This window comes from Corvus moneduloides, chromosome 18 (genome assembly GCF_009650955.1).
Source record: "Corvus moneduloides isolate bCorMon1 chromosome 18, bCorMon1.pri, whole genome shotgun sequence".
Taxonomy (NCBI): Eukaryota; Metazoa; Chordata; class Aves; order Passeriformes; family Corvidae; genus Corvus; species Corvus moneduloides.
This window is the reverse complement of record NC_045493.1, coordinates 11322098-11337946: the sequence shown is the minus strand read 5'-3', so window position 1 is coordinate 11337946 and position 15849 is coordinate 11322098. Positions and strand designations below refer to the sequence as shown.

The following is a 15849-nucleotide window of genomic DNA, read 5'->3' as shown; positions in this document are numbered from 1 at the left end:
TTCGGATATGCTGCTTCTGCAATCTGCAGGAATTAGATACAGGGAAGGCAGAGCGATGCCTTCACAGGCACCAGAGAATTCTCCCACCCAAAGAGGACATCCCAGGACGGCTCACAAAGGTCCTTGAGGAAAAGGCACACAAGTGGTTAAAGCCCTGATGTTGTCTGGAGGACAACAGGGCTCTAGTCTCTGACAGAAATAGCCAGGGATAAACCACAAATCTTTGTTTCCATTGGCACTCCAAGAAAACACATCTCAGCCCAAATCCAGCTGTCAGCCAACCCCTGCCCTCACTTCACCTTTGTCTCCTTCCTCAACATGGCCCTGTGTTTTAAGCTCTCCTTAAACAGAAAGAGGAGGCAAATTCTTCCTTTAAAAATACAATGAACTAAATTAAAATATCAGTTTAATTCACTGCAGAATTATTATCTGGTGGGGCAATGCAGGACAAACAATAAAATCTGGGGGATTTTTTTCTATACAATGTCCTTACACTAACCCCAGAAATGTTTCTATGCCAGGACACTCACACCTGCCCAATGGAAATTCTAAAATTATATTGTAAATAAGAAGAGATTGTATCAAAGTAAGAGTGAGACAAATCTTCAGCTTAATGATGCACTCGAGTAAATCAAACCTAAAATCAGGTCTCTGCTACAGTGATCATAGATCTGGTGGGCATAAAAGGATCATTCCAGCTATATTTGAAGGCTACATAAACAGTCTTTAAATTTAGAATATAACACACAACATACCACCAGATTTCTGATAATTATTTTTAAAAAATATTAAAACTAACAAATCAACTCCCTTTTAAAAAGGTGAGATGATACACTGGCAGAAGCATTTAGGGGTCTGAATTTAGGAAGGGCAGCCAAGTAATGTGGCACATCCCCAAGAGCACACGTAATTCCTGGCTGATCAGTGGCATTATGTGACTGCTTCTGTTCCTGCCTATCACCACTCAGGAACAATCAATTATTGAACTGTTTGCTTACTAAAGACATGGCCCTGGACAGGGCAGAAGACCTGCACGGAAATCTTACACTCTTGTTTTTTATTTAGCATGACTGGAGCTCTTGAAGACACAGAGAGATAAGCTACAAATATGTTGTTAAACACAATGCTGTGTTTTAAACAGTGGAAAAACATAATAGATTAAAACCTGCCAAAATAACCATTTTATCTTGGTACTGCCAAGATATTCCCACAGCATGCAAAGAGCTTGTTTACAGAAGAACCAGACAAAGAAAGCTAGAGCATAAATTTACATTATCTTGACCAAGGAAACAGCAGAAAAGTTTTGAATATTAGCAGAAGTTTCAATTAATCAATCAAAAGCAAGACAGGGAAATCTTACCAGAACGCGATCTCCGATTTTGAGCTCCCTTTCTCCTTTCTTTAGTGATCCAGCTTCTGAGAGATTTGATATAGATTCACTGGCAGTTTTGGAAAGATTGCTAATCTGAGAAGGAGTTGCATGTTCCTTAGCAGCAAGAGGAGTTTTCTGTGGAATTCCTGAAGGGGGAAGTGCAGCAGCAGATGAGGACACTGCACTAGCAGCTGACGTGGATGTTGGTGATGTGGCTCTCGAAGCGTGAGCTGTCTGGGCACCGTTGGCTTCATCCTCTGTCACCACTTTCCTGGTCAGTTTGGATGGCCTTGTGAATATTCCCCTCAGGGGTTCACACTGGAAATAGCGAACTCCAGCCACCGAGCCATCGTTCTTCCCAATGGGTTCATCCAGGACAATCCCTGCCCACTGCCCCGGAGCAAACTGGGTTTCTCCCAGGAACTGGATGAAGCCAGGTTTGTTTCCATTGACCCAAACACGCTCCCCAACTCTGAAATCATCCACAAACTCCTCGTGTGTATCTGCAGGGGCTGTGCTTGAGGTCTTCTCACTGGGAGCTGCTTTCTCTGCTGGAGCTGAATCAAAGCACAATGAGAAACAATGGGAATCAAATACATTAATATTCCAAAGAGCATCATTACTTAGTTTCAGTGTTAACAAACATCTGGAAAAGCATCATTTCTAAAAGGAAGATCACAACTCCTAATTTTCCTGTGCAAACACTGTCATCTCTGGGAAAAAATAATTCAAAATCTAAGGACAGAGACACTGAATGCATTTAATGAAGGTTTTGGTAAAAACCTTGTAAAAATCACAGGTCTGACTTCAAAAACTACCAAAGCATTTTTATCACGACAAGGTTTCTTTGAAGAAAATTGGTTGATCTCCAATTAGTAACCTTTAGATTTTTTGTAAGTTGCACATCTGATTTTTTAAAATCAGAAATACAAGCAAAAATACATTGGTGTAAAGAGTAAAAATAGCGTATGCTACAGCATTCAAAGTACTTTTTGTCAGAAGATGAATAAGGGAACAATTAAGATATTTAACTATTCCTTACCAGCAGCAACAGGTGTAGGTGTTTTCAGCAATGTACCCCCGTGCTTGATGGTCTTTGAAGGAGCCTTAAGTCCACTTGGTTTTAACATACTCATCTTTTTGCAATACCAGTGGTTAACCTCCTCGTCTGTAGCAACTATCTTTTTCCAAACATGGATAAAATATATTGTTCAAGCTTTTTCAGCTCTGGAATAAACCTGTATATGAAAAGATCAGACATGAACAAAGATCAGTGTTAACTCCTACCGAAGGGATTTCTATATATACACAATGTGTGTATAAAATGCATTATAAAAGCTGCTTTACAGTAGCAACCAGCAGCATTTCCAATTCCCCATCTTCTGAAAGCCATTTCCTATTAAAACCTAAATCATCAAAATAACTCACTTTGCTGAATGCTGCTGTATTTGTCTTGAGATTTAAACTAAAAGGCTATTTTAAGAAACAAAGCCCTTAACAGCATAGCTAACATTACACATAGATATAACTGCTCCACACACACAACTCTTTTCAGTCACATTTTTCCAGTGTTGCAATATCCCAGCAAAAACAACTTCGGACTAGAGCAATAACAGCAAAAGAAAATAAGACAGCCAGGAATTTCAGGATAAAAGGAGTAAGGTTTCTAAGAGATTGGAACTGAAAAGCTTAAATTGTTTAAGAGTTACATGATGACAACTGAAAAGCAAAGAGCCACCTCAGCTTTCTGTGACCTCAGATCACAAGATATGCTGGCTCGCAGTCCCCACCAGTGCCCCAGCTAAGAGGAGGGACTCTTCCCAACGTTGCTAGGATAGAACTTGGAAGACAGCTAGAAGCTTTTCAGGGAACTGTGTTTTGCCACAGGAGGCATCTTCTTTCTGATTACAAAAGCTTCAGAAAGGCTTTTTCATCTCTAATGAAAAATCTGTATTTTTTTACCTCGAATATGAATTCAAAGCTGAACTTCAAGGCGACTGCTCTCCCCCATCTTCAAAGGGACAAACTATTCTGTGTGAACACAGCTTGGCTTTGTGCTGACTTTTATATGAGGCACTGCCAGAACAGCTACGCCACTTAAACAGGAGCAGCACACACCTAAACAAAAACCTGAAGGGGAAAAGGAAACGGGCACGCAGCGAGTTTGCTCAACTATTTGCTCAGAACATGTCAAACAAGAACTACAAAGCAGGTCTCAGTCCTGCCCTTTACTCAGCATTCTGGCACCTGTCAGGACAGAAAATTGGGCAGCTGCAGCCTCCCCAAACCAGTACCCAGGGGTGCAAACTGGGAGCTCAGCACCCAGTTAAAGGTAAAACAAACCTGGCAGAAGGAGAGACAACTCTGCTGCAGCAAGGAAAACTAAGGAGAATAAACCAACCCTGTCTTTATCTACCAGTCTAAGATTTATCCCTCCTGTATTATGAATTATTAATCAGTGTTCCTAAAAATCAATTCACTGCTTTGTGAACCTAAACACCAAAGTGAAACATTCCTCATGCTATTTCAAGACCTGCCATGCCAAATTCAAGGCATTTTCTAAGTCTGCAATAATGTTATATTTTAACGAGCATGAATTACCACCTTGGATGTAATTGTGTTTGCCAACAATTTAAGTTCTGCTCCATGAAAATGATGAAGTGCCGTGAAGACTTCTCAACCTTTTTTTCCTAGTGTTGCCAGAGGTTTGTCACCCACCTGCCTGCAGAGTTATGAGTCTGCATCCTATTTCCTTATCTTTCATTTTAGAAATCTTCTAAAACTGCACTTTGATCTTACACACCAAGGACCTGAAAAGCCTTCTTTTATCTCTTACACATGTGCTCCTTTCCTCAGGCTACAGGCCCTATTCCCTCCTCTCCGATTCCAGAATTTCCATGCTCGCCTCCCTTACTTTTCTCAACCCATCAAAATCCACGAAACAGGAAAACCTATACACGATAAAGGAGGATTTGGTACAAATACAGCAACAGGAGAAGCATCATGCTCAGTCCTTTTTAGTTCACAGTCAGTCCCAAAGACCAAATTGATGGAAATTTGGGCCAAGGGGTGTCCTCCTTAAGGAAGATTTCTCCTAAAGCCTGGAACCTGGAACTGTTCCCCAGCACTCTGCCATTCTTTTCCATACATTACCACTTCTTTTGCCCCCAAAGACCATTCCAGCACCACTGCAACTACATTGTGCAAGGACAGGTGTATCAAGAGAAAGCACACACTATATTACCACTCCAAATTAGACTTTGCCAGTTTCAGTTAATTATTTATTAATAAATGGTTAAGAAACCTCTGCTCAACAGAAAGTTAGAATGTTCCACCACTGCATTTCTTGGCTCAGGGTACTCATTCATAGTTTAATCTTGCTCTCCACAGTCATGGGTTATATATTTGCTGTGTCATTTGCTTTTCTCAACACACAGGCCTTCAGCTAGGCCAGAAGTAACACAATCCCTCAAGTCCTGGTTTCAGAGTTACTGAAATTGTAGCTTAATTCAGACAAAATAAAAGCTAAAATTATGGGCAACACTTTTTGATAAATGACTGCCTCACTCCAATAGTTAAAACACAACTTTTGGTCTTAGGGACAGGGCCTTTGTAGTAGCATTGCCTAATGGAGCTCATAAAACACATAAATTTGCATCAAGTAATTTTAAGCATGACACACTCCAACATATCCTAACAGGCTCCAGATGTCAATGATCTCATTTCAGTTCTCATAAAAGACAGCAGCTCACTGCTTGTCTCAATTTGTTCTTTCTTCCCTTGAACCTGTCTCAGCTCCTCTGAAAAAGGATCCTTATAACCAATAGGCAAAAATATTACTGTGTCCCAAAATATACTATCAGGAACCTAAGGAAAGGTCTGGAAAGCCAGTGATAATATATTCCACGGAAGTGTTCTACTGCAGGTTCTACCAGGAACAAAACTGAGCATAAAAAGAGATTTTAAGCACAGGCTCTACACTTGTGCCATTATTGGAAATGTATGACTACACACAATATGAATTTTAACTGATTAATGATATCCTTATTCTTATTTACCTTCTACAGACCTCTGAGTATTGCATGGATCAAGCAGCAAGTTGGAAACCACTAGTTTAAGTAAATAAATCCTACTAATGTGATAATAGATATGAATTCTGTTGGCAAGCTGGTATTAAAAATAAATAAATAAAATGTAGCCACATAACCCTGAATTTAAAAGCAGAATATTTTCCAACTGTCAAAAAAGGAATTCCTGTAATAAAAAGAAAGCAGCTGTCCAATGTTCCTTTCAAGACTATTTTCAACAAATAGTACTCCAAAAAGAACTAAATTAAATAAGAACACAGGGAGAAAAGTCAGCTCACTCTACTTAACCCTGTAATCACAACAAGAATTTAGGAATACCAGTGGAACCACAGAATAGTTTAGGTCGGAAAAGACCTCTAAGATAATTAAGTCCAGCTTTTCCTACTTCTTCAAAACATTTCCAATTAAAAAGATTAATATTTAACTTAGTTAACACCATTAACAGACTAAATATTGTAGGAAAATGCCCTGCAATGCCAATGCATTTCTAAGCTCAAAAAGAGACCACTGGATTTGTTAATTGTGCTGAGCATAGAGGTGCTTTGCAAAACACATATAAACAGTCACACTAAAAGATAAAGAGTAAATATTCTAAAAGGGGGTTGTAGAACAGGTAACTGCTGAAAAATCTCACAGGGCCTATAAGCAGTGACCCTCACATGCAACCCCTGTGGCAGTCAGTAATAAGCACCTAGAAAACAAATTCCCATACCACAAGGAAAAGGTAACATGACCAAAATAAAGCAGAAAATCCTTCTGCAGAAAAGCCAAATGGAAAACATATTCCAAAGACCACCACGATGCAGTAACTTCGCCTTCCTGAGAGAAAAACAAACTCAGCACAAGAAGTGCTGTTTGAAATCTCTGCCTGAACAGCATTTCTTAAATACCTGTTTCATACTCGTTGTTCAACTGCTGCTGCCAAGCTTGAAGGAGCTCATGAATCATTCCTCAAATATCTGGAGTTTAGAGAAAGTAACTTGGAGTTTTGAACCTGGAAAGATTTCCCCTCCAAGTCCATGAGTTATTCCAAGAGCTCTGACCCTACACACTTATGAACACAACTCCTAAAATCACTGCAGTCTTAAAACTGAAGCACATAAACGTTCTGTATGATTCAGATCTAATTCCTGCAGCTCCAAAAGTTGTATTTGCAGTCTCCTGTTATTACACTCCTGTAAAAAATGAGTGTATATATACTTACAAAAGTACTTAATGCTTTTAGTTAAATTTATAAGCTTTTGAAATTCATACCTGATTTAAAAATACAACCCCATTTCGGCTTTGAAGAAAATCAGTGCCTTCTCCTTGCACTGCTCTTTGCTGCTTGCTACCTCTTGGAGAATACTTCTCTGTGTGCAAGAATGAGCCAGATCAGAGTCAAATTCTGGAAGATTCTGAGGAGATTAATTCATGCACAGCAGGTCCACAAACTGACCAGACTGGAACATGCCCACCAGCATCCTTACAGGAACAATTCTGGATGAGGGGGCACAAGAGAAGCTGAATCCTGGAACAAAAATCTTCCTAATCCTGACTCCTTCCTCTGCTGCAATCTGGGTCTACTGGAGATATTTCTTACTGGGCACCCAAAAAGTCTGAATCACCACTTGGCAAGTGATGCATTACGTTTACAATGAAATATTCCAGAGCACACAATATCCATTGTTAATGTCTCACTCACAGCCAGTCCTGTACAACTACAAGTTGCTAAACCAGAAGGATGGATTTGGAAGCCCTCATGCATTCACTTTACAGAGCTTCTCTGGAGTGATACAGCACACTTGGTGTTCCTGGCCACTCACTACTTAAATACAACTATTCTAGAGCAATGAACTCACATCCAGGTCTCTGTGCATTGATCCACTGAAGCCAGACAGTGAAAAGGCAAATGAACTTCTCTCTGACCCTCATGCTCCTGACTTTACTGCAAATTTCATGTGTTTTGTCAGCTCTGATGCATTTATTGAATGGGCAGCAAGTTCAGACTGAAACACCAGAAAGCACCGTAGGCATTTGTTAACAAAGCAAGGCACAAACAGCAAATTATGGTGGTCCTGATGTAACTCTGCAGAGGCCACTGTTAAACCAAACCGAGCATCTGAACATTGCTCAAGAATTTAACTGCACTGGTCAGTGATTAGACTGTGGAATTAGAGGCATCCTCGGGTATTGGTCACATTGCAACTAATAAAATTCAAGAAAGAATTTATATATAAAACAGAAAACAAACTGAATTAAGTATTTAAGATTTCAATAGAATAAGAGTTGGCATTTGGAAGTCAATATTTGATTACTCATTCAACACACAGCAATTAGAGAAAGGGAGCATTTAAAAACACGACTTCAGTTTCATTTTGTCTTCCAGAAACCACTGATTTTCATGTCAATTAATCAAGTAATGTGATGATCTGAATACAGCATTCAGATACACCACTACTAGAAGAAAAGACATTATTTAATTCAGTATTTGTTATGCCAAGTGCCATGAAAACATATTTATTTGGGTTACTATGCTCTGCTTAGTGCCAAGATCAAAACATGAGGGCTAGCAGGTGCCTATCAAACCAGTGTTTTGTACATCACCTTTAAAGGCAGAAAAAAAACTTCACTTAAAACTCATCTGATCAGGTAGAAAATAATGAAAGAAATCCAGACCTTTCAAATCTGTTGTTTGCAGGTACTGGTACAGGAAATAAAAATTTAGTAAGAAAATAAACAAGGTCTCATAACTTACATAGGATCCTTATGACATTCCACTTCAGCTCATTCCAGCCCAATCCAACATAACCATTGTAGGAATTCCAGAGGTACAGGAACCTCAAAGCCGCAGTTTCTTATACTGTGTTTTTAACATAAATATGAATTTTACTAGCGACAGGCTCTTGAAGAAGTGCACCTCTACTTAATTTAACCAGGCATAACTATTAAATCAACAGAACAAAAGCAATCCTTGCTTTTCTGAAGTGCCTTCACAGTTGCTAGCAGGATAACTCCAGGAAATTACAGCTGCAGGCAAGTTTTAGTAGGGCTTCAGTCTAACCCAAACACGGTTTGCTTTTGCTGCCATAATAACACGAGCCCAAAGCCTGCAGGAATTTGGGAAGTTTGCCCACTGGGATGACACAGCTCCTCTGACAGTGGCACTGATGTGATGAACTCAACCTGAAACGAAGAGTGGCAAAACCCAACAGAAACTGAAAGAGAGCTACACTATCAGTGGCAGAGGGCCTGAAAAACCTTTCAGCTGTTTTCCAGGGCACTGGTTTAGGTAAATATTCCTTAATCTGAGGCAACCAGTGTGTGCTCAGTGAGACAGAACCACACAGAGATCTCCGGAGCAGACCCAGCCAGGGCTGTAACACAAACACTCTGCCTTGTCATCACTCATCCCACCATCAAACCACCGCACCCCGGGCTAAGGACATCCCCAGAAATAGCTCCTGGGTTTTTCACCCCAAAGAGAAAATCCCTGTTTCCTTAAGATCTCAAAGATGCTCCCTCTGTCTTGTACACTGAGAGGGACTGGGGAAGAATGTTTGGGAATCAATCCCAAAGCCCCACAACGCTGTCCCTCGTTATGGACATGGGAACCTACAGCTCAACCAGCAACTTCAGATTTATTTCTTAACTGAAATCAATAACAGAAGCTGTATTTCTGTATCACAGAGATGACTGGAACTGTTCTCTACATGAGTTCACAGATCCCAGGGTATTCAGAACCAAAGACTTTTAAATCATCTTTCAACATCAGCCAGGCCTGCACACAAATCTGTATTTCTCCTTGAATTTTCAACCTGCTGAGTAATTTCAACTAAATAAAACAAAAGGCAGGAGATCTCTAATCAAAATAAATTATATTCCTACAAGATTCACAGAAGCAAGTGAACCAGGAGGAGAGAGACTTGTGTTTAAAGAGTCTTGAGTTTCTCCCAGTACCTTTAGAACAACTGATTTCTGAAGCAAAGAATTTGCCATCAAGACATTTGACAGCAGCAGGTTACCAGTTTGTTTGGAGATAATCTAAAACTTGAACTTAATTTAGTTAGGAAGGCAACCATGATGAGACCCAAATCCACTGAAAATTGGTTTTAGGGAATTGCTAAGTTGCTAAATAAGATACAAGGCTGTTTTTCCTGCCTTGGGAAGCACAGGATATTTGCTGCAAATTGTATAAACAGGATTCTCCCAGCACATGCCAGGGAAAGGGAAGAGGCGGGGTAAATTCCTATAACTCAGAAAGTGTACTAAGAAGAAGATGAATCAGATCAAAGATAGTAAGAGGCTTAGGACCTGAAACCATCAGTCAGATATTACAGCACTGCTACGAGGAAGGTAATTCATCAAAGCTTCAACTCTGCTTATGGATTTTAATTCTGCATCAAGGACATTTTAAGTCCCCCCATTCGATCATTCTAGAACTTGCTATGCTCATTCAGATTCCTAAATGCCTCAGGATCCTCAGTAAGGAAACACTGAAACACAGACTGTTGAACATGCTGAATATGAATATATTCTTATGAAGTACAAATGAGAGAGGATGTCTGTAGCACTAAAAAACTATTTCAAGCCAGCAATTTGTGACTAATTTTTTCACAATCTATTGCTATTTCAAACACAGCCTGTTCAGTCTTTTTAAAAAGATTCTGCCTATCTTTAATTAATCAGGAAGAGCTGATAATTGTTAATATGATGCAAACTCTAACACTTCAAGTTGAACACAGATTATAAAAACACTGCTGCTCTGGTCTATTAAAAGATCAGAAAGCACATGATCCTCCCTCCTCAGCACATCATTCCCTACAGAAGGAGTCAAGGATTGAGGAGTAGAGAAAGTTTCCATCTAAGTAAATTAATTGCCACCTCTTTTGCTAAGCCCAGTATCATCACCTACTAGTTTTCCTGTGTTTTTCCCAATAAATTCTTGTCTTTCCCCAGAGACCTCCATTTCAATAAGATAAAGAACAATTTGTTTGGCTGTCCACATTGACTTCTGTTGATGATAATGCACTTCAACCATGCCAGTAAGTGCAATCAGTCACGATAAAAATGATGATTTTGGAATTGTAGAGCATCAAGTTTTTTAGGAACTACAATTTAAATTACGAGAAAGAAAATATCATCTCCCATCAGCCTCAAACCCCAAACCGTTTAAAGGCACAAAGGCTTCTCCCTAATACAATTACAACTGAAGCAGCTGAAACAAAGATGCTGCTTTTTATAGTAAGGATTTAATTTTGATAGACTTGGGTGAAACTGTAACTGTTTCACATTGGGTGAAAACATCAAGTCAGCTGTCTCTTTTTAGCTCTCCATGTTCTTAGCCTTTGAAATTAGCACCATGACTGCTGCATGGCTGGCAGAGAGCTCAGGACAAGTACAAATTCAGAACTCAGATAAATATTGCTGTGATTGAGTGGATGCTGCTGCCAAGCAGCGCAGCAGAATGAGAGTGTCAAATAAGCTAATTCTATACAATACTGAGTTTCTCTCTCTGCCTTGCAATTTCCCCTCATAATAAGCTAAAAATATAGACAGTAAGATTATAAAGATCAGGGGAAACAAATGGCTTTTAATGGTGGTTCTTCTAGAAACAGTAGAGTGAAGATGTGTTTTATAAATTCAAAGAATGTATGGTACTATTCTTATGAGTTTGTACAAATAATTAATGAGATACTCCAAGTGGAAAAACTTAGGTGGGTGTTAAAGCACAAATTTGTACAGCATGTCCTTAGATACATCTTCTAAATCCTCCACAGCCTTTCGGGGGCCAGGAGCCAGTACAAGACTTATGGGTCTTTCTGAGGGTCAGTCACAGAGTGCAGCATCATTGCAAAAACAAATGGATGTGGAGGACAGACACCTGCACAAGCAGGAGATGTTTAAACCACCAGGGAGCTGCTGAAGGAGTTCTGCTGGTCAACACCAAAGAAATGGTTGCTCCAGCAGAAACTGGCATGGGGCTGAGGGCAGCTGAGCTTACAGCTAATGCAGTATATAATTGCCTTTCATTAAATAACAAAACACCATCCATCTGAGGCATTTCCAAACATGCCGCTCCAATAAGGATTCCAGTGAGTTACTCTTTATATGTGCCAGCAGAGCCAGTAGTCCCTAAGGAATGCCAAAGGATTAAACAAGAGCTGCATTCATTCATGGTTGTCATGTTCAAACATTAGAAAACTTGCATTCAACATACAGAGTTAACATTTGACCCGAGTGTTTTAGAAAGAGAAAGAAAAGCAGCTCTGAAAAATCATATTGGCAAGGCAGAGCTCTCTATTTCTTTTTAAGGAGGACCTATTCTGAAATATTCTCAGTCCCTCCCAAGAAAAACTTTAACAGGGCTAAAAGGATGAAGGGAGGAACACTAAAGGAATTATGCAATCTACCCAAGCTGAGTAAATAAAGGCTGTCTTGGATATCCACAGTCAGAAGCCAGCAAACAGATACAACCTGCAAGTCAGACAGGACATCTTCAGGAGCTCTAGGAAGTCGTAGCAATCAGCAGAGGAGCTCTGCTCCTTCCTACAGTGTAATCACATGAGGAAAGAGGCTGCTATTCCCTACAGAATCCATCTGGAAGGAGCATACAAGACAGCTGGTGTTCTGCCCTCCCTAGAAAGCTGAGATCTTCTCTTTAAGGGAAACCATACAAATTATATAAAACTCTTTTTTTGCCAAATAAAATCTCCCTCTTGATCCCTAAAGATATGGACATTTGAGGTCACATTTCCAAGCTTTTCTGCTTCAGCCAACTCATCCCTCTCCCTTCAATACACACAAAGATGTAGTGCACTCTAGCACGGAGAGAAAATCTCCCAGCATGTGTAGAAGGACTGGGCAGGAAGAGAATCCTGAAATCTTGTCATTTCACACCAAGAACTAATAATCCTCAGCATGTAAATGAAGAAGTTTTGTACCTGAACAGTTAAACTTTCCTTAGAATAAGAAATGCTGCTGTGGGTGGAGGGGAGGTGTTTACTTTTCCTCCACAGTATCTACTTTGCAATCTTCCTACTCTTGCAGCAGGTGCACACGGACACACACGTTAGGAAAACGGCTCTCTGCCGCTGCTAGTTTCAGAATTACATTGCATTCAGAATGCATATTTCTGTTCTTTCAGTAAAATACTTTGCAAAGCAGCCAGCATAAAGGCATTTCCTCTTTCATACCTCTTTTTCTTTCTTCTTCCTACGTGTCAACACAAGTATCACATGTTTTAAAATCCTTCTGCTCAAAGATCTCAAAGCAACCTGTGAACTTCTATAAAACCCTGCCCATTCAGCACAGTGGGTAAGTGAAGGGGTGGGGAGAAACAAGTCTTCACTTCAGAGTCATATTTTTAATTATCAGCACATGCAATCACAGAGTAAGTTTTCCTCCCCATGCTCTGTTCTGGAAGATTTCTTTGGTGTCGGCTTTTGTTTATATTTTCAAAAATTATTTAAAGCACGGAATCAGAACAAAGATGAAAGGGAAAAGTAACTCCTGATTTTTTATGCAGCAGGAGCCACATTACCCTGTGAGCAACAGCACCAATTACCTTGTGCCCCATGAAAGCTATGGCATAGAAAAGGGAGCACTGCATCGCCTGAGGTACAGCACTATAGCGGGAACAGGAGGGGCCTGGAGCAGCGCCTGTGCCAGGGAATCCCGCAGCTCTGACACTGGCTAGAACATGGCAGCAAAGTCTCCTGAGCCACCCGAGGGGATGCAAGAGCAGCTCACCTGGAAACCAGCAGCTTTTATAACAACGCGAGGATGGGGAGCGGCCATAAAAAAAAAAAAAAAAACCAACCAAAAAAGCCAAGGTAGATTATTAGTAAAATATCCGTATGTAAGTGCAGGATGCTGGCAATTGCAGGTCAGCACTTACCAAGGAATATAAGGAATATGCAGATCTCTTCCCTCAGAATCACTCGCTCAAGCCACCGGTGACCCAGCACAGCACCGCAGCTTCCCAGGGCGAGACTCGATCTGAGGCAGCGATCCACCCCTCGTGTCCCCGCTCCGGACAACCACCCCGCGGGCTGAGGGAGACGAGGCCGCCCCGCGTCCGCAGCGCCCCGTCCCGCCGGGGCTCGGCCGGGCCGCCGCCGGAGCAGCCGCTGCGGAGCGGCGCGGGCAGCACGTGTGGCGGCCGCTAACAGCCCTCAGCGCCGGGGCCCGGCCCGCCGGCGCCGCTGCCCCCGACGGCCCCACCGCTGCCCCCGACGGCCCCACCGCTGCCCCTGACGGCCCCTCGGCGCCGACCCCCGCGCCCTCAGACCCGCCCAGCGCGGCGCCCGGACGGGAAGCGCGGAGGCCCCGAGGCGGGAGGCGGCGGCCGCGGCTCCCCCCGCCCTCAGGCGCCGCCACCGCCCCGCGCGCTCCTCAGGGCGGACCCCCCCCCCCGGATCCGCCGCCTCACCGGCCCCGCCGCCAGCGCAGCTCCCGCCGCCTCCTCCGGCTGCTGCTCCCGCTCCTGTTCCTGCTCCCGCTCCCCCTCTGCAGCGGCGCCGCCCCGGCTCGCAGGAGGCGGAGCGGGGCGGGCACAACGTCTGCGCCCGCCGGGGCGGGGACTGCACCAGCGGCACCGGCGGTGCCCCCGAGCTCCGCGCGCCCCCTCCTCTCCCTTTGTCCGCCCCCCGCTTTGTTCGCCCCGCGGCAGCCGCAGCTCGCGGGAGGGAGCGGCTCTGCCCCGGCTCGGGGTGACCCCGCCGCGCCCGGTGGTCCCGGAGCCGTCGCTGCGGCAGAGCCCGGCTGGGTGGGAGGGGGAGAGGGTGGGCACAGACGGGGAGGTGTGAAGCACATCGCTGTAGTGGGTGAATAACTTCACTGTCTGCTGCTTCGCTCCATTTTCCTTTTGTCCTGGTGCCCAGAAATTTCTCATGCAGAAATTTATCATCCCAAAGTACTGAATATTTTTATTTTCATTGTGTTTCTGAAGCAACACATTGGAAGCTGGCGTTATCCCACTGCTAAAGTTTAAACAGCTGGAGCAGCAGCTCCAACGCCATCATCATCAATTTAATACCGATTTTCAAGACTAAATCAAACAGCTCTGCTTCACTTCTTCCCCTCTTATAAACAGGCAGGAGAGCCCAGCCAGAGCTGGCCCATCACTGCTGAATTCCTCACAAAGCAAACCTCAGTTTGCAGTCTCATAGCTTGTTTGGTTTCTGCATGATGCCATTCGAACAAAAGGGTGATGAGAAAGCAGTTCCATTGCTGGGGACTGATTGCAATTTGTGTTTCATTTTGGCTTCGTTCTTTGGCATTAATCCAGCACGGTAAAGCACAAAATGGTGTGATGCACTCTCCCAAATAATAGGTTTCAACTACATCAGCATTTAGCAATGTTTGTTTGAATTTCACTTCCTAAACGTTAAACACAATCTCTTGCCACGGCCATTAGATGGTGAAACAGATACTCGAATCCACGAACAGCCACCCCTCTTTCTCCCTGCAAAATTTGATAAAAGTTTTGCTGAATAAGGACTTCAGGATTTAAACATTGGGTTGTATTTAGAAGTGCAGAACTGGCAAAGGACTGCTTTTTAAAAAAATTACCCTGCAGCCCCTAGCTGTGGAAATAATCCCTACCACAAAAATTAGAGTAGAAACTGGAGAGTTGTACTAACTTTACAGAATACTTGCCCAAAATGTCTGCTGGTTTAAGAGTACCATGGTGAACCTTTGTGTTTCTTTGTGGAGGTGCAGATTTGAGCTTTCTGTATTGATCTCATGCTAATGTCGAATGGGTTTTTCTCTAAGTGTATCTATCATTCCCCTTCATTAATTTGATGTTTTGTCTCTCAGTTAATTTGCCACCACATAAGTTCATCTCAAATGCTTGCAGTTCAGTGCACAGCATTATAATTGTATAAGCAATACCAGACTGATGCATCTAGGACAGAGTACAGCAACTACAAGTCAGCTTAAAGATGGAAACTAGAAGTTGCAACTTTCTGCTGTTATTTTAGAACTTGTCATAATGTGGAAGCAGTCAGTAACAGTGGGGAAATAATGGATAAAACATGGTTTAAAGGTGTCAGTAGTTTTGCTTCACTACCTTGCAAAGCTACAGTAAAAATGTTCTGTACTAAGGCAAGAACTGAGAATGTCACACAGATCAAGGGAATGTGCCACTGTTTTTTCCAGTAATTTCCTACTGAACAGATTCAGCTTCAAGATCCTATGGTCCTGTAGGAAAAAAGAGAGTTTGTTATCCATCCTTTGACCAGAATTGACTTCATACCATGAAAAAGTAGCCTTGGAGCAACTGTAACTTCAGTTCATCCCAGCTGGAAATGGTTGACAGTCCCTGTGAACCAGTCTGCACCAGTAGGGCACAGCCAATTTGCAGGAATCATTGTAATAAAAGATCCTGGTACTATAAACCAC

At 42.4% G+C, this 15849-nt stretch overlaps 1 protein-coding gene across 6 annotated transcripts in view; it reads right to left on the bottom strand.

Moving 5' to 3' along the window:
• The window catches only part of CLIP1 (CAP-Gly domain containing linker protein 1), a 61726-nt gene extending 47746 nt beyond the window's left edge, over window positions 1-13980 (bottom strand). For 3 of the 6 annotated variants that reach the window (XR_004243701.1, XR_004243702.1, XM_032128323.1), the window contains exons 1-3: window positions 13874-13980; window positions 2415-2610; window positions 1361-1929 (exon numbers count right to left, since the gene is read on the bottom strand). Coding sequence is in view for 4 of the 6 variants with exons in the window: in XM_032128323.1 (XP_031984214.1) it covers window positions 1361-1929; window positions 2415-2508 (663 nt within the window). In the remaining 2 variants the exon portion in view is untranslated. The remainder of the gene's footprint in view (window positions 1-1360; window positions 1930-2414; window positions 2611-13873) is intronic. The other 3 variants (XM_032128319.1, XM_032128320.1, XM_032128321.1) reach the window with 1 other exon arrangement.
• Between the last annotated feature and the right edge of the window lie 1869 nt (window positions 13981-15849).